The sequence below is a fragment of the Antedon mediterranea genome, chromosome 10, assembly GCF_964355755.1.
Source record: "Antedon mediterranea chromosome 10, ecAntMedi1.1, whole genome shotgun sequence".
Classification (NCBI taxonomy): Eukaryota; Metazoa; Echinodermata; class Crinoidea; order Comatulida; family Antedonidae; genus Antedon; species Antedon mediterranea.
This window is the reverse complement of record NC_092679.1, coordinates 4144502-4164118: the sequence shown is the minus strand read 5'-3', so window position 1 is coordinate 4164118 and position 19617 is coordinate 4144502. Positions and strand designations below refer to the sequence as shown.

General features: G+C 34.6%; 1 protein-coding gene and 1 pseudogene across 2 annotated transcripts; one reads left to right on the top strand and one right to left on the bottom strand.

The window, feature by feature from the left end:
* Window positions 1–2804: 2804 nt before the first annotated feature.
* LOC140060737 (uncharacterized) lies at window positions 2805–19277 on the top strand. Of its 2 annotated transcripts, none has more exons than XM_072107072.1 (21): window positions 2805–2988; window positions 4023–4148; window positions 4686–4792; window positions 4971–5066; window positions 5622–5744; window positions 5948–6040; window positions 6291–6407; window positions 6824–6919; window positions 9424–9537; window positions 9731–9841; window positions 10029–10151; window positions 10377–10550; window positions 10778–10954; window positions 11083–12413; window positions 12627–12777; window positions 12888–16844; window positions 17132–17284; window positions 17412–17567; window positions 17909–17949; window positions 18261–18369; window positions 18492–18635. In XM_072107072.1, exons 1-21 carry the CDS (start codon window positions 2921–2923, stop codon window positions 18494–18496), a joined length of 7428 nt encoding a protein of 2475 aa, XP_071963173.1. In that variant the 5' UTR covers window positions 2805–2920; the 3' UTR covers window positions 18497–18635. The 2 variants fall into 2 exon arrangements, with proteins under 2 accessions (XP_071963173.1, XP_071963174.1); XM_072107073.1 differs by lacking the exon at window positions 18492–18635 and adding an exon at window positions 18643–19277 and having other exon boundaries at window positions 2828–2988.
* LOC140061405 (5S ribosomal RNA) lies at window positions 8879–8999 on the bottom strand (annotated as a pseudogene).
* Window positions 19278–19617: the final 340 nt, after the last annotated feature.

The following is a 19617-nucleotide window of genomic DNA, read 5'->3' as shown; positions in this document are numbered from 1 at the left end:
TTGTTTTTACTGCAATACCATATGATTTTTTAACAACACTAAACATGGTTTAAGATCAAACAAAATGTAGTTATACGTACTGCAGTATAATCATTTTTTTAATCTACTCATTTTAATCTAAAAGGATCATCTCTCCGGCCAATCTTTCTCGGGAATCAATTGCCCTACATTCACAATGTCATGAAAAATATGGAAAAATCAATCCCATCTCATCTTTTGCACGACTTTAAAATGTGATAGTGTAATAGACCATTTGAGTACTCTGTCCTAATACTTCAATACGTTTTTCGATCGATAATAATTATAAATTTTCTCTTTAAGATGTCTTTGCGTTGGAAGCAGCCGGCAGTTTTGCAGGGTTCATTTTTGGAATGATCTGTAGTTTCTTATGCGTGTCGTGTACAAAGGTATGGTCTAAAAATTACAGCATTGTGTTATTGTATTATTCCATTTAGGTTAAACAGCTGGGCAATCCTGGGCTAAATCGAAATAATTAAATTATGGTCTACGTATAGTTTCATTAATTTTTAAACCTACATTTAAATTTAGATTTTTGTTTTTTTAGAAATATTTTAGTGAGGAACATGAAGGAATACTGCCCACAACAATCAAAACAACAACATTATTTATCCTGTATAAATAATGTTTGAAATTAATTAAATAATAAATGTGACCGCCGGAATTGTGCTGGTTTTAAATTTGAATCTTTTGTGCCAATGATTATTCCAAGGAAGAGTGAAATTATACTCTTTCCTGACTATTCCGAGTTTGTTACTTTTAGGAAAAGGTGGTCTTCCTTTGGCGGCTGTCCAATTGAGGATCGCAATCATGGCTTGGTATTGTGGTGATCTCGTGTTGTTTAGATGCACAGTCTCCGGAGTATACAAAACCTTCTCACTAAATTCAATTCAACTTTATTTAACCACGGAGGCCCAGATCAACACATGGTTGTTCTTCTCTGGCCGTCCGTGCACATACACAAAAATACAATACAATGTCAAGCAGTGACAAGATCGGAGTTTTCAAACAAAAGTTTGTTAGTGTAGACTATAGGCATTACGATTACATTCTGAGAGCACCAAGGCCTACATAAAGTATATAATGTAGGCCTACTTTATGTCTATTACGGTATATCGTGCAGTTACATTGTAAACAGGGCTGTTACTGTAGCAAGCTTGCTTGATTGTTATAGTGGTGTATAAATAATATGCTTATAGGACCTGTCATTATAACAGTTGGGGGAATTTCATACAAATCATTCAATTCCAGTCTATTATCTAAACAACAACATTAATTGTAATACAATGTTGAAATAGTCTGGCAAACAGCCAATCTGGATTATTGACAGAAGCTTCATAAAATAAGAATAAAAGGTGTCAGTTGGTGATTTCAACAAGGTACGTTTTAACATTCCGTTACCAAACAAAAACCGCGGGATGTTATGTTTACGACTATACAAATTTGAAATAATCAGTCCAGTATTTTGAAAAGAATAAACAATAATTTGAACGATAAAACTAGATGGGGAAATTACCTAAATTATTTGCACTTAGCACCTCTACAAAATGTCCATCATCAAATTAAAATATATATATATTTTTTTAGGAAAAGAAGTACAATTGGAATTTTACAATAATTACCTTTTTTTACATTTGAATGAGCAACTCATCAAATGTTACAATATCTGTGGGGGAATTTTTCGAGTAGTATCATGTACATTGTAGCTCTACCCCATAAATGACTATTAGGGTAAACATTGATTAGTGCAAGTTTCCGACTAACAAATATTAGGATAAACATTGGTTTCTGCAAGTACCCTATAAGTGACTATCGGGGTAATAAACATTGATTAGGCCTATTCAGTTTCAGGTAGATTAATTCCATGAGCTGGACTGAGTTAAATGAAGACAAACTCCATAAAGTTCACGTATTTTTATCATACGAAAGAAAACAGGAGTCATGCTTTTTCAATGATTTCGTAGTTTTGAAAGAAAGAAATCATGAATAATGCATGAGATTGATTCAATTCAACGTAAACATTTATTTTCTTTCTTTCAATCAGTAACAATAAAACAAATGAAAAAGGTATTAAAAAGAAAGTACGAGTTTTAAATAATACATTTCCTAAATATACATATGAATATATATATAAACAAATCAGGCAAAAAACATTAATTGAATAAAAATACTGTAAGATGAGGGCGTATCAATTTGATCTCTGGTGCGCGTGCGTACAACTGGTGCGGTCCGAGTTCGAGTCTCGGATGGGGCGACTTTTTCTCATTCTCACAGATTTCCTCATCTTTATCGTTTCAAATTAATTAATTAAATTTCAGTATATCTATAGAGGAAATCTGTGAGAATGAGAAAAAGTCGCCCAACCGAGACTCGAACTCGGAGTTATATATATATATATAAACACAGCCTTTTTTTTTAATATATATATTGATAACATCAAATAAACCTTATATAAAAAGAACAGCATGATTCCTATATAACTGAAGCACTCTCTAAAATATAATATATTGAAGATGTTGATGGAATTCAAACCTTGATCCATTCTAGCAAATTCACTTCACGTTTTGTGGTGGTGAGCATGCAATATACAATCAGGTGTTTACACATGATTAAAGTTAATAAAAGAAGATTACACTTAGTCTAAAAATAAAAAATAGGTTTATTAATGTATAAATCAAACATAGGCCTATAACCAAGCGTAACAGGAAGTAGTGTTAAAATACAATATATTATTGTAAACATCACGTGATTTGTTTGTTTTATGTTTGTATATAAGCTGAGAACAACATATTAAACGTCACATCGGGGTACATTGCCGCTTATAAATAAGCAAATTTCGATTTTTAAAAGGCAGTTAGGCCTACACCAGACAATTAAATGTATTGATTGCATACACGATGTAATGATGTTTTCGTTGTTGATATGTTTTTCATTAGTAAATATTATCATTTCTGTGCCGAGCCCAGGGCGGTAAGTTAACTTTTTTTCTTTAAATTCGATATTAAGTGTTTGGCAAGCAAAAGTAGTTATCAAAAACGTTAATTGAGTGGGACAAACTACCAATTAGTTTTAGTTTAAGGAGATTGTGCGAAAATAAAGTTAGGAAGTATTTTGTTGTATACAGAGAAACGCGCTCATGTCATCATTCACTATAATATAATTGTTTAAAAGTACAACCTGTTTTGCTTAATCGATACACATTGTATTGAAAGTGATGATGATGGTGGTGGTGATGATGATTGATATTTATATAGCGTCTTATTCTCAGTGCTCAAGGAGCAGTGGTGGACTTAGTGTTCGTATTCATAACAATTAGCCCAATACTGTAAACCACAATATAACATGTTGTTGTATCATATATCTTTTGTTACGGCTGTGAGTGTGTCAATAAATTAAGGAATAGAAGGATATGCATCCGTTTGAGATCAAAGCTTCTATAACTCTAACCGACAGAGCGCGGAAAAATGTTTAAAAAAAAAACACAGTACCGTCGCAACAACGAAACGGTCGCGTGCCTAATATATTGTTTACTGCACATGCGCGCAATAACCTTGAGCACTTTTAGTGGATATGTGCGCTATATAAATTGTTATATTATTATTATATTATATTACAACCTTTACTATTGTTGGATAAATTTCGCGGTCTTAGTGTCATGATTAGTATTTCATATGTTTAGCGCTAGATCCTATGGCGACGAACAAAACTTTATGCGACGAATTTAATTCTAACTTTTCTGAATTCGAATTAAACGATCTCTTAGAAATATTAGATTAGATTATTAATAAATGTAATTACAATATTTAATACAAATTGTGTGTAAATAGTAGTACCCTATGCTTTGAAAAATCGTTTGATGTCACCATCGATGCATATCCTTCTATTCCTTGGAGTGTCCAAAGGGAAACGGATATAATTCAATCCGATAATACGGTATCTGTACTAAAGTTTTCAAATAAAAAAAAAAAAAACGTCACTTGAGTAACAAAATTACATTATTTTAGTGCCAATGTCTGCAGTAGGCAAGAATCTGTTCGACATTCACGTGCAGTCTCCTACTCAGTCTCTCATCAAACTACAGGTTCCACGAGTTGTGGCTTTCTCGGCTTGTTCCGCTGCACAACATATGGGTAAGTAAATTAAAGAAATAAACACATTAAGTATGTCTTTAATGAGTGACTATTTTATAGTGATTATTTGATATTGACCTGGATTGACTAAATAGACCTCTGAAGTTTCTAACATTTCGAGTTGTGTTTTGTGTGTTCACAACTTCAACAAAAAGGCAGCGTAAAAGGAAAGTCATTCTCAGCAACCCTAAATGTGAAATTTGTCAGATGAGTAGCCATTATTTCTGAAATAATTTGGCAGCAGCAATTTTTTTATTAAATACAATGGGTGACTCTACTTGACGTTTTTTTAATAAGACCAAGCTGCGAGTAAGCCTATGTTTCTCTATCATCGAATGTTTTTGGCACGTTAGCACTCTTTTGTTTGTATTGCTTAATATAGGCCTATAGTGTTTTGGCAATTTAGAAAGAATTAAACTACAGTATAATATTATTTAACAACTGTGTTATTATACTTTTTTTTAATTGATTAATTCTTCATTTTTTTTGTTATTTCCATTACTGTTGTGATTATGTGTAAATACTATTTTCTTTAAGTCGTGGATATACCCGATCATACCGCACCCAGTATTGGAACGTGTACTCGACAAACTACTATTGCTGTAGTGGTTGGGCTGAAGATGGATTAGGAGGCTGTACAATTCGTGAGTTTATAATTATAATACTTGATATAATTGTATAAGTGAATTTAATTTGGCTGGCTTTAATAAAGCATTCTACTACAGTTGTTTTACTCTAACACATGTAAAATGTATACAGTATCAGTAACCTTTTGAGTAGCTATTGTGGTTTATTTTATCTAAATAACGATCTTTACTATAGCACTATGCCCACCCGATGATTGTGGCGTTGGTGGAACTTGCGAGGATCCTGACACTTGTGAGTGCAACAGTGGATTTCAAGGAACACGGTGTTCTGGTAAGTTACGCATAACAATAAACAATTTTACCAATTTATTTTCTATGTATAGATTACTGAATATTACCACAATTAGTGATTGTTAAAAGGTGTTGAAACAATGCAATATACACTTTAGTACTTTAGTTTAGTATAATAAATCAGGAATGAGATGAAAATGAGGTCAAATCTTGACAGAGAACATTAACATTAAGCATCTTTTTATTTTAATACTGTACTACACTTTTTATTTTAATACTGTACTACACTTTTTATTTTAATACTGTACTACACTTTTTATTTTAATACTGTACTACACTTTTTATTTTAATACTGTACTACACTTTTTATTTTAATACTGTACTACACTTTTTATTTTAATACTGTACTACACTTTTTATTTTAATACTGTACTACACTTTTTATTTTAATACTGTACTACACTTTTTATTTTAATACTGTACTACACTTTTTATTTTAATACTGTATTAGACTTGTATTACTGTGTACATTCAATGAGGTGTGTCCAAGAAAAAAAAATGTGTTAAACCCTATAATATTTTTACTTTTTTAAAGATATCAACGAATGTGCGGATAACAATGGTGGATGTGAGCACCATTGCAGGAACACAGCTGGAAGTTACTATTGTCAATGTAACACGGGATATGTGTTGACACCAAATGGGCGTGACTGTGAAGGTACGTAGTAAACTATCATTATACTGACTGTCAACAACATGGTTTCCCGTGAATTAAAACTATAGTGTAAACTGGCGAACTTTTGTTTCCAAACTCGAGAAAATGCCAAGTTTTCCAAAGTTTGCAGTCATGAAAACCAATAAAATATCATTATATTGTTCATAATCGATTTTCGACATTAACAATGTAATTCATAATTCTAGTTACTTGTACTCCACTGTGTGCTAAAGGAGAGTGCACGGCTCCAGATCATTGTGAATGTCAAGATTTTTATGTAGGAGATGCTTGTGATGATCGTAAGTATAATACTATACGTCAATGAGAAAATGGCATTTGGTTATTTTTCCACTAGAGAGGCAACGCAATGAAGTTTACTAATCAGACGCGATTGTTCGAATAATCTATCACTTACGTTGCGTTACGTACAAAATCCTACGTTTAAACAAACGTTATACCATTTTCACATTGTTAAAAGGTCCATCTTATTATTAATGATGACTATATAAAAGAAGAAATGAGTTATGATGCCATAATTTTGGATTTTAGGTGATGAATGTTGGGAGAACACTGATGGATGTGCTCATATATGTACTAACAACTACGGTGGATTTGAATGCAGTTGCCTTCCTGGATATGAACTCTCAATGCTTACCGAATGCATACGTAAGATCTTAATTTTGTTATAATGGCACACGATATTTCAGTTAACTTCTTTTTTTAACAAAAAAATGTACCATGATACATGGTACACCATTATAAATGTTTTCATATATATGATATTTTAAAGCTCTGTCTACACTGTCAAACTTCATGTCACAAAAAATGTGATGTGCCCATAATGATGTAATATTACTACCATATTTGGACAAATCACACTTTTTTGTCAAACTAGTTTGATAGTGACATAGCTTTATATCCGAAATTGTTAAGTCCGAATTTACCGTTATCGTTACGATTGGTGTTTTCCTGGTATAGTCACGTGAGCGTTAGTAATCGCACTTACTCTAACAATCACGTTGTCTGAACTTTCTCTCTTTTTTTACGGTTCCGGTAAACTACGTAAAACCATTTTTTTACAGCCGTTTGTCAGCCTCAGTGCCAGAACAACGGCCAGTGTACAGGACCTAACAACTGCGACTGCCCCGAAGGATATGACGGAAGTAGATGTCAAAATGGTAAATAGAACTAAAAAACTATTCATTTTGATTTAGTTTCAAGTCAAGTCAAGTCAAGTATCATTTATTATCATTTGTTTTAAGAAAAAACATAGAAATTCTGTTTGCTCTGTTGGCGGAGCACAATATCCAACGGACACAACACGAACTCAAAAACAAAAAAATTACAAAAAAAGTGTCTACATAATATGTTTAAGGCTCTAATAGCTCCTGGAAAGAAACTATTTGTAAATCGTGCCTTATCGGCTTTAATAGAACGAAATCGCCGACCGCTGCGCATCAACTGAAACATACTAGAGGCCGGATGAAATTGATCATCTTTGGTCCGACGATCCGAAAATATGTTCTCCAAAGGCAATTGTGCAGATCCAATTATACGCGATGCGGTCTTGACTATTCTATTTAGGTCACGCTTTTGATCTTCGGTAGCGCTACCGAACCATACCGTTAAAGAATACGATATGACACTCTCTATAACTGACCTATAGAAGGAAGACATTATTTCAGAGTTTATACCAAATGATCTAAGTCTACGTAGGAAGTAGATTCTTCTTTGGGCCTTTCTAATAATGTTACGTGTGTTAATATGCCACTTCAGATCATTTGAAATAAAAAATCCCAAGAATTTAAATTCTTCTACAAACTCAACTGATATACCATTAATAAATATTGGATATATGATTTACGGAAGTCTACAACCATTTCTTTGGTCTTAGATACATTCAAGAACAGATTGTTTTCGTTACACCAGTCTTCAACTCGTTTAACTTGGTTGCGATAATCAGACTCATCACTGTCATCATTGATTAGACCTACAATGGTAGTATCATCCGCGAATTTAGCGATATGACAGTTACTGTAGTAGGTAACACAGTCATATGTAAATAAAGTAAAAAGAAAGGGCGACAGAACACAGCCCTGTGGTACACCTGTACTTATAATACGCTTATCCGATATAATGGTACCCACTTTAGTACGTTGGGGTCGATCAGTTAAAAAGTTTAACACCCAGTTACATATAGAAATATCGAAACCGATTTCAACCATCTTAGTGTGTAACTTATACGGTACAATCGTATTAAATGCTGAACTAAAATCTATATATAAAATCCTAGCATATCTTTTATCACGTTCGAGATGCTCTAAGATCCTATGCAAAGTGATCGATACAGCATCTTCAGTAGACCGGTTTGGTCTATAGGCGAACTGATATTGGACATTTGGCCTTCAGGTAATTAAGGACTATTATGTTCAAAGCATTTCATCAGAACCGACGTTAATGTTATATGTCGGTAATCATTCAGGGTTTCGATTGGGGAACGTTTCGGAATCGGAATTATTACAGAATCTTTAAAACATCGCGGAATAATTTGAGATATAAGAGAGAAATTGAAAATGTATGTAAAAATATGGGCAATCTGTTTGCAACAATGTTTAACAAGCATAGGGGATATACCTTCTGGACCAGCTGATTTATTTGACTTACATCTACTAAACTCATTACAAGTATCCTCTTCAAGAACAACTAACGGGACATCATTACCATTTTCATAATTAGTGTCTTGATGGAGAGGGGAAGTGTCAAAACGACTGAAGAAATCATTCAGTCGTTGGGGTAGGTCATCATTTGAGTTAATTTTATCAGATTTTGGTTTGTAGTTTGTTATTTTATTTAATCTTTTCCATATCTCTCTGGAATCGCCGGAAGATATATCTTCCTCTAACCCGTTTTTATATTTTTTTGTATTTTTTTGTATTTTGTATTAATATTTGTCCTCAGTGAGGAAATTCGGATTAGGCCCTCCACGGACCCACGGCAGCCAGCAGTGCAGCGCCTACCAGATTAGGCAATGAGAGTAAAGCATCTTGCCTAAGGATGCAATTAGTATGGTACAGATAACCTCGAACCATGCCTATCACATGCTAGTCCAATATTACCATTACACCATCACTCTCCAGTATATACAGCACCCGCCACGATTTCTAGACGGTCTCCCATCCAGAACGCAACCGGGCCCAACGTTGCTTAACTTCGGTGATCTGACGAGAACCGGTGTTTCAACGCAGTATGGCCGTATTTTCTCTTGGCTTTATTTATTCCCTTTCTTAACTCGTATTTTGATTTTCTAAATAGATCCTTATCATTTGATCTGAAAGCCCTATCTCTATTTCGTATCAAATCCTAAATAGACTTATTAAACCATGGGTTTTGATTTGGATATATCTTAACTACGTCTTTATCACATATGTCCTGGCAGAATTTAATATATGAAATAACGGATTCAGTACATGTTAATGTCCGAACTGTCCTTAAAAGCATTGTTTATAAACAAAGTAAAACAGTTTGTTTTCTGTGAAATGTTCGTGTATTGTGAATGGAATACAGTAACATGTTCATAAATGTTGTCTTGCAATAAAAACAGTGCATTTCACAGATATTTGATTAAACTTTCATTACGAAATTATATTATTTACATTTAAGTATACTTCCTTATTTTAAATAGATGTGGATGAATGCGAACTCTACAATGCCGGGTGCGAACATTTTTGTGAAAACCTTCCTGGAAGCTTTAGATGTTATTGTTCAGATGGATATTCTGGGACAACTAACTGCACAGGTATAAAAACACATGAAGTAAAACTTCAAATTAGAACTAAATAACAAAATTAAAAGCGTCTATTACATATCGTAGGAAGAAAGCAAAGAGAAAAGAAAAATAAAGAACACATTTTATGAAAATTAAAGAACGTATTGGTATTGGTTCAACAACACACACAAAATTATATTCTAATAACTGTTTTTTTTTTCAGATATCAATGAATGCTCTTTCGCAAGCTGTCACTTTTGTACAAATTCACAAGGTAGTTTTGAGTGCCTTTGTCACACAGGATATGAAGCCTACGATTCATACAACTGTGAAGGTAAGAACTAAAATCACAGACAATTTCACAGATACTATTGAGGGTTACTGGTTCTCTTGCAACAAGTAATAACATTTTTTGCATCAGTAACACACAATTTCTGCTTTCAAATTAAATAATATCTCCATTTCCTTTCAAAATAGTCTAATAACAATAATTTTATTTTCTCTTTATTTATGTTTACCAGATATTAATGAATGTAGCGTTGGTATAGACGGTTGTGGGCAAATCTGTTCCAACTCAATCGGTAGCTTCAGCTGCGATTGCAAAGATGGATGGACACTTGATCCTGATAATAAAAACTGCACGGGTAACTAGTAAATTTGTTGCTTAAACTTATCCTTTTCACTTTTTATTGTAACCATAATAATTAAATAAATAATTGTAAGATGTATCAAAGGCTCTTCACTAATTTGATGTACAGGCATACTTTACGTAAAAGGCATAACAAATTTAGAAATATTACTACAGTACGTTACCTTATACAAAAAATGATCAATTTTTATTCAATTCCAATCATAATGTTTTTCAACAGCTAACCCTTGCGTTGAAATCGGTGTACCTTTTTATGGAAATCGAACATGTAGCGGATTTACAACAGGAGAAACGTGCACCTTTTCGTGTGAATGGAACTATCGTTTAATAGGTTCCGACTTGCGAGAATGTTTACCAAACGGTGTGTGGAGTGGTAGTACAACACGCTGCGAAGGTTTGTCATAAGACATTGAATTATTGATTCTTAAATTCTGAAAAATAAACGATAACCTTCTTAGTATATGTATGGACAAGATACCCTGAATATCTGTACACCCCAACTTTCAGTGGCTTTGGGTTTAAATAAAACAGTCACATAGATAGTATCTTTCCACAAATTACAACAATTTACCACAATGGGCGATAAACAGCTGTTATACTTGCTTTTATAATATCTTACAGAGATTCTCTGTGCTGAAATTCAATCGCCCCTCAACGGATACATTCTTTCTCCATGCGAGAATCTATTAGGAAGTGAATGTAGCTTTGGTTGTGATTCCGGATATTTCCTTGAAGAAAATATTGTTACAGAATGTCTGCTGTCTGGCATTTGGAATAGCACTTTTCCCAAATGTATTGGTAAGATTTTGGTTGTACATGCACACATTGTAATTCAATAAATGTAAGCAACATTGTTTCAAAACGTACGGTCAATAACCTTGAAAAACGTTGTGTTTAAAGTAAATAATATACTTGTTCTATTTTAGAAATTCAGGTATGCACGCCAACTCCGTGTGTAAATGGCGATTGTCGAGCATCGCAAAATGAGGTAGGTGGATTTCAATGTGACTGCTCTGGAACTGGTTATACAGGAAAGACATGCTCAGACGGATTCGTAACAACACCTGATTGGCCAGACGTTTGGGTAGGAGAAGTTTATAATTTGGAATTCATTGCCAAACCAAATGAAGTGCTTGATTTAACTATTGTAACAGATTCTGATAAAGTGGAAATTGTACCAAATGAGTTATCGTTTTCTTCAAAAATAACTAAGCGTACATGTTCTATTCGCGGGGATAGTCAGGGGTTTGTCAAGATATCATATGTTTTGAGAGGAAAAGAAGCAGCCGATTTCATTACACCAGGCGACGACGAAATATTCGTGTTACAGAACAACACGCAGGGAAGAGTTGACGACCGATTTACACCTGGCTTTCGTCTGCCATCGGGATGTTTTGTACTCTCGGATCATTCCACATGTAGGCCTACAGGACTAGACTATGCCTCTACCGAGGAATGGACAAAGAGCAATAGCCCTTCTTTGGAGACTACTAATGGAGTTGTATCACTGGCAACACGCACATTCGAACTGCCGCTTAGTCTTGACGGACAGACTATTCGAAGCAGTTTTACAACGGCATCACCACGTGACAACTGTCAAAGTAAAGATATAACATTGGCTAATATTCAAAGCTTTGTTCAGTTTAACTCTTTGTATCGCAATTATACCCGCCAACTTGAAAACATTTTGCCAGACTGGATGACGTTTATATCTGCTGATATAAATCCGTTGAATGCTAAAACGTCTTTGTCAACACTGAGTCTTAGTGGTACTGAGGTAAAATCAATCGAATGGTGTTCATCTGCACCCGTTACCAGTGACAGCCAGTATTCTGTCTTCTTACTCTCCAAGGCAGAGTTGAACATTGGTGGCAGATTTGTATCTTTGCCAGTACCGCCGTTTAAAGGGAAGTATTGTTTTGTCGTGGGTGTTTGTAAAATGACATCTGGGTCTGTGATGATGGTGTTTCCAGAAGGTTCACGAGATATTCTACGTTACGTCATGGATATTAATCCTGATGATTCTCTTGAAGTATCGGTGAATTTCTTTGCGTTTTCAAAATCTGATATACTCAATCCAGGGAAAATTGATAATTCACAATTTCAGTCTTCTCTGTTCGATCCAAGTGATAAAAACAATGAGGACGACGTCAACATTTTGGCCAATCTACAATACTCTTACTATATCAACAACACAGTGTCTGCAAAAGTCGAAGGTAGTGGGGATATCCACGTTTCGCTCGATAATATTACACAGGTATTTTGTATTTTTTACATTTTTTTATTCATGGGTGGAGTGAACATAAGCAATTTGTAATTTAAATATGCAATATCGTATATAAGTAGGCCTAAAGTACACATACGTAGGCCTAAAGTACACACGCATACCCTATAGGCCTATTTCTTTTTTATCAATTTGGAAGATGTATAACATTTTCTGTGCGTAAAAAAAGGTGATTTATCTCATCAGCTGTTTAGTCATCTATTTGTACAACGTTGGAAGTTGCAGCAATTTGGAGATTCAGAAATTAGCCTATTCTGGAGAATGCTTGGCGAAAACGTAGAATTGAACTTCATTTCAAATCAAGCGAATCTTCCGATATTGAGCTCCAGCATTGGTGGTGAGTTTTTACTGCATCATAAAATCCTACGACTTACAACAAAAATCTGATTTTATAACCTAATAATATTAATAATTCTAATCTTATCAAGTTAATTGTTATCTATTTAGATTTTTTGGTAGATGGGTCATTTTCATCTGATCGAGGAATAAGGATGGCATCATCGACGTCATTTGGTGTTTTTGACAACACACCTTTCTCCTGGTTGCTTAAGACAGACCAGTCTAATGTAGAGGTGTTTGTGGACTACAACTTGTCACCGAAGCTTGAACTTCCGACTGATCTTAACAACATGACAGACATTATATATGATCTACAAAACCTACCACCCCAACTAAATGCAATGGCTGAGCAGTTGATGGTTGATGGCTATGATAATTTGTATTATGATCTTAAATCTGTAGTCGCTGATTTGAGTGCCAGTATTAAAAATTATTTCCCATCGTTATCTCAGCAAGATTTGAAACTAATTTCCAACTCTTTGGCTGAAATACGTATGCAGTCTAAACTAACTTTAACAACTCTCTGGAATGTCAATGATGTACTGCTTAGCAATTCCCATCCAAGCGATGTTCTAAATATGATCAGACGATTAGAGAATCTCAGCAATCAAGTTCTTATTGAAGTACAACATGTTTTCGCTTATGAAAGCACTTCTGGGTCAGGTTTTCGCCTGTTCTCCGAAGTTTGTCTGTCATCATTTCTTTGCTTTCCATCGTTAGAGGTAGAAGTTTTGTACACACAGAACGTCTGGATATCAGGAGAGTACTTTAGTACTAAGATTCTCAATAAGTTCATCCGTATCAAGACTGGATCGCAATTGAGTTTAACATTTGAATCCAGCAACAACTACTGGCAAGGAAGTATTCCAGTGTATGTCGAGCTCCTTGGAATCGAACAAGAGACAACTATGTTACTGAAAATGATGGAGACCTATTTTAGTTTTTCTGGTAAACTTTGGGGCTTATTTGATATGGTTGGAAATGCTACTTCAGAATTGAGCTCATTCGAGTCAATGGTTCTATCTGTAAATGGTAACATTGCTGCTGAAGGACCATTATCATTGGGAAGAATCCTCAAAAATAAAATTATTTCGATTTCTCAGAAATCAGTTGACGATAGTGAACAAAGGCTGAGCCAAGCTTCCAAGTCTGTTGAAACAGCAACAACAAGATTAGATGATGCTTTGGAAGAGGTAGCTGTACAAAATGCTAATGTTGTTAAAGCAAGACAAAAACATGATTCTGCAGTTGAAGACGTTGTGGCAGCAAACATTGCAGTTGAAAGTGCACGCCAGTCTTTGAAAAATGCACGCAACGATACAAAGGAGTTAGAAGAAAACTTGAACAACGTATGTGTAATTGAGGAATGCAGTGGAGTATGTGTACCAGGAAGTAAAATTGTTACTGATAAAGAAGATGTTTATGCGTCTGTACCATATGAATGTTGTAGTGATCGAGATGAATCAACCGTTGTCAATGAGAGAACAAGTTGTTGCTGGATTTGTTGGATCCCAACGGCGGTTAAGAAATTTGGTCTTAATCTAGTCAAAATTGTTAAAGCGGCTTTCGACTTTTATACTGGTAACTATCTTGGTGGGGCAATAAATTTAGTAACTTCAGTAAAGAGGAGCAGTCGAGTTTCGTATACAAAAGGTGAATGCTGTGAAGAGTGTCTAAAACCAGTTGAGATAACAGTTATGTTTCAGTCTTGTAGCACTTGTATCAGGAATGAGTTCGTGGGTCAGATAACAACATTTAACACAGAAGAAGTTCCTTGTAGTGTAAAAATGTCGGATGGAGATTGTGTTAACAGTAACGAACAATGCCGAATACAACGAAGTAAATTATTTGGTTTAATACAAGAATTAACACCTGACCTCGCTGTACCAATTGAAGAGTTCGATAATGCTGTTTTACTTGCATCAGTTGCCGAAGCAGCATTGAATGAAGCTGTAATCGAACTTGATGATGCATTGAACAAACATCAGGTAGTATCAGACAGAGTGTTGGCACTACAGAGAAATCTCAACAATACTCAAGATGCATTGATCAAAATACGTAACGATGTTGAAGCAGGGCTGATCATAAAGCAACACCAAATCAACGGATCACTCGAAGAAAGTTTAAAGTTAGAAGAATTACAATTTAACATTGATCTAGTTGAAGAAGACACTACTACCATTCCAATAGTCTGTTCCTTAACGCTGTCATCCACTCCAGTACAGATTCAAGTGTTCATTGACGTCAACAATTTGAATTACACTATTGAAAATGCTGCACTCTTCATTACGGAAGAACTGTTTGGTGATATATCAAGATCAATTAGAAGAAAAAGAGACACGAGACATATTGGACTTCGAAAGAAACGCGATACTACTACCATCATTGAACAACCACCTATGCAAACAATATCTTATACTCTAACCAACGACTCACTAGATCTCAACATTACCAGCAGTCTTCAGAGAGATCAAAGAGTCGTTCAAAATGAAGAGAGGTGCGTAGACTATAACAACATACTGGGTTTTATTGAACGTTCATTTCAAACGCTGCTAGAGATTGTCAATATCAGCAAAGCCGCTAATACTGATGCGTTAGAAAATGAAGAGAAGTTTCAAAATGACTATTTGTACAATCTATCATCAACGACACCACGTGTTATAAATAGCAGTGCATTACTGTATTTCAACTTGACTATGGATGATTTAGAAGATGCCGATCAATATGACGGAGTTGAACAAAATGCTTTAACAAAAGTTATTGATTCAGCAAAGATGAAAGCAAACAACACAAAAATATTACTTGATGGTGATGTTCTAACTAAATGGGAAATTGTAATGGACACGTATACTTATAACTCCAGTGGTCTGACGGACTGCCAAGGGTTCTACGACTGTTTAACGACTGAATTGATTGCTTTAAAATATTTTTCAGAAGATACAGCAAGTTATGAAGATGTTGTTGAACTCGATGAATTTGTATCAACCTTTATTAACAACAATTCGTCAAGTGCTGATGAGGCAGAAATAAGCGCGACAACTGTACTAGACCAGGTTGCCTTTCTGAAAGATTCTAACGATGTATGCTTAGAAGCGCCTATAATCACCCAGCACCCAGAACCAAAAATAATAGCAGTCGAAGGAGAAGTTTTCTCTCTGGCATGTCAAGCAACTGGAAATCCTTTGCCAACATTTGCTTGGGTGTTCAATGGTCAAATACTAAAGGGAATAAATTCAAACACACTAACTATAAAACAGGCAAATGCATCTCATACTGGCACTTACACCTGCCAGGCTTCCAATGAAGTGACATCGGTGTCGTCGTTACAATGTGACGTCACAGTTGAGTTCGCTCCTTTTATCAGCGAGCATCCTCAAGATACTGAAATTGAACATGGTAACATTGAAGGCGCATACTTCACTTGTGAAGCCTCAGCTCAGCCACTAGCAGACTATCAATGGTATTTTCAGAAGTCGCTGTCATCAGATATGGAATCCATCCAAGGGCAGAATAGTTCAAGTATTGAGATATTAAGCCTAGACTTTTCCCAAGATGGATGGTATACGTGCGAAGCATGGAACGAACACGGACGAGTGCTTTCAAATGCTGCTAGACTTCACATTCTTGACATATCGATGCCGGAATACTCAACCAATATAACCATAGACCTTTATCGAGAAGACTCTTCTAAGTCATCAAACGCATCTTTGGAAGATACTATTACAAATGTCATTAGTAATAATGATCCTGAAGTAAAACGTCTCAACTATCAGGAGTCCAATCCACAAGGGAAAACATTTCTTACACAGATAACATTTGAAATAAAAAGTACGGCTGCATCTTCTATTGATATCGTAACTGCAAGTCGTCAGGATTCGGCGCAACGGGTAAAAGATAAGATTGACGATATCCTTGACAAAGTTGTGCAACTTCAGAACTTGCTGAGTCCAGGTGAACTATTTGAACATCAAGATGAAGTATTGGAAGTGACAGGCTTCAATTCTGGTTTAAACGGTCCTATCTGTCCCAACCATCAATACGCGCACGCCGACGGTTATATTTGTGGTGAGTTGTTCTTTATCTTTTGGTTCACAAAATGTTTCTGATCGCTCCTCTGTTTTGTGTTCTGTACATATAACGCTCTGTCAAACTGTGTGATGTGACCAAATATGGTAGTGATATGCCCAAATATGGTAGCGATATGTGATATGATCTGATATGATCATCATGTCCATAATTATGGTCACATCACATTGTTTTTGTCACATAAAATTTGATAGTGTATTTCTGATTTTGATATTGAAATAATATTGAAAAGGGGAAAACACCATTTCCTTTGTTGTTTATTTTAGTGAACTGTCCTCCCGGATCGTATCGTGGAAATAATAACTTGCCTGCCGTCTGTCAGCAATGTCCAGTAGGTTTTTACCAGCCCAAAGAAGGACAGACGGAATGCCTGAAATGTGACGGTTACATTAATACTGACGCTGGATCAAGAACTTGCCGTAAGTTTCGCCTAAATCAATATACACTATGGCGTATTGTACTGTATTATCTCTACGTCTGTTTGATCAATCACATTTCACTGTTATTATCTTTAGTTGACACATATTGTGCGTATATTTTCTTTAGTAAACTGTCCTCCTGGATCGTATCGCGGAAAGGATGCAGTGTGTGAGCAATGTCCACAAGGATTTTACCAACCTGAGAGAGGACAGACGGAATGTCTGAAGTGTGATGGCTATACCGAAGCTGATATTGGATCAAGGATTTGCAGTGACATTCCTTGTAAGTCCAAAAATAACAAAATTAATTCATGATAGGCTTGTAACAGAAGTATATTTGTCTAATAGCAGGTATATACTCGTTTCAATCTATATATAAAAAATGTCATATGTACGTACTCTATAATCTCAATTTAGAAAATTTCATAGAAAACAGGATGGTTTGTGACATTGGTTGTACTATTCAGAATGCAAAAATAACAATGAAATGTTAACGTTGTTCAAACAATAATTGTTTGTAGAACATGCCAACACGATTTTCAACTTTGTTATACCAAAGTGTATCCAATCAACTTTAAAATGCATATGTATATTAATTATTGTCTTTCTATCTGTTTCTTTTAGTTTCTTCTAGTACACCACAATCGAAAGAGAACCCAGGAGAGGTAAACATTATAGAATTTATTTAGTATATATACTGTACCGTAACAATTGTATTAACGTTATCATTGTTTGTTGTTTAGCAATCAATAGCACAAATAAAAATGTCAACTGAGAATTACAGAATTATAAATACGATGCAAATTAAAATACAGTTTTTCCAAAAATTAATAGTTTTACAGACTTATGTTAACACATAAGTAGGACACACACATATAGGCCTATATTAAACAAATAATTTTTAACGTGTTGGCATCAAAGTATTGCTTGTACCATGCATAACAATTCAAGTATTCACTTAAACAATTTTTTAAAGGACGAAAGTAATTTGGCCTACATCATCGGAGGTGTTTGTGGAGGATGTGTTGTACTGATCTTGGTATTCGTAATATATATCTTACAAAGAAAAGTGAAGATGTATAGAGGTAAGTAATTCTACTAAGTTATAGAAATATAACATAGGAAAATTATAATCATGTTCATATAAGAAAATAGATAAAAATATATTAATGAAAATGTTACATATATTCTATGTATGTTTTTAAAGAATAGATGTGTGACGCACCCACCAAAGAGAAAGAAATGACTGACCAGACAACAAATATATATTTGTTGAAAATAATAAAACAGAATATACTTCTACTACTGAAAACTAAATCGGACAATGTTGGCATTATTCTGCCATGTTTTTTCCATAGTTAACAAGAAGAGAGACGATAAGAATGACCTCGATAAGATGATGGATCGTTTGGAAACAAAGTGCGTGGAAGAAGAAGATGAAGATAAAGAAACTCTAGAAGGCATTGACAATATCCAGTCATCAAATGAAAATGTGTATACAACTTCAGAAATTTAAATAAATGTATTGATAATATCTTTCGTTCCTCTGCCTTGAATAGCATATAACACATAATAAACCAAATATAATTATGAACTTTTAGATGTATATACATAGTTATGAGAGTACACAAATATTGATTCACATTTACATAATATTGGCATAATAGATAGTACCTTGTTGTCTATTTTTGTATTTAGAATATATAATATTGTGTTGATAATTCTAATAGTTACAGTTAGTTTTGAATGAGCGATATAGCTATAGACAATGATTTTAGACATTTTAATGACATTAGAGCGCTTAAACAGCGCATTCTTTTAAGTAAATTTTCACTAATCGTCGACAAATGTTAATTCCCGAATGTGATCAATGAATCACAACGCCATTTCTTCGTCGTGCTTTTGGTCTGGTAAATCATAGAAATCCAAATATAAAATGTTTAATTTTAATGATTTTTAATAAATAAATGTTTTAATAGAAGAGCAAAATATACTCACTCTTGTGTAAGATGAAATTACTTACTTATGTGCAGTTTTGATTAAGTTGCTAAGCCAAGTGCTACTGGAAACCACGTCGACCCTGTTGACTTCAACCTTTGTTTGAAAATTATCAATTTTGATAAATAACAGTTTTATCTTCAGTCCGCCAAGTCCTCACTCGCTTTGTTGTTACGCTAGGCCTATGCAGCAATGGAACACGTACCTGCGCTTCGCTCAAATTTACCGCAGTCATATTTTGGACGGCGCCCTCAATACTTCGTTTCCATGCGAAACATGTATCTCCAAAAATGTACTTTTCTTGCTAAACCAATCGCAACAATAACATTTGCGGA

What these genes read in the sequence shown, in the direction of transcription:
- LOC140060737 (XM_072107073.1), top strand. Translation starts at nt 2,921, where the DNA reads ATGATGTTTTCGTTGTTGATATGTTTTTCATTAGTAAATATTATCATT. An exon ending in ATTAGGAGGCTGTACAATTC is followed by an intron (nt 4,793 to 4,970) that starts GTGAGTTTATAA and finishes TCTTTACTATAG; the next exon opens with CACTATGCCCACCCGATGAT. An exon ending in CACTTTTCCCAAATGTATTG is followed by an intron (nt 10,955 to 11,082) that starts GTAAGATTTTGG and finishes GTTCTATTTTAG; the next exon opens with AAATTCAGGTATGCACGCCA.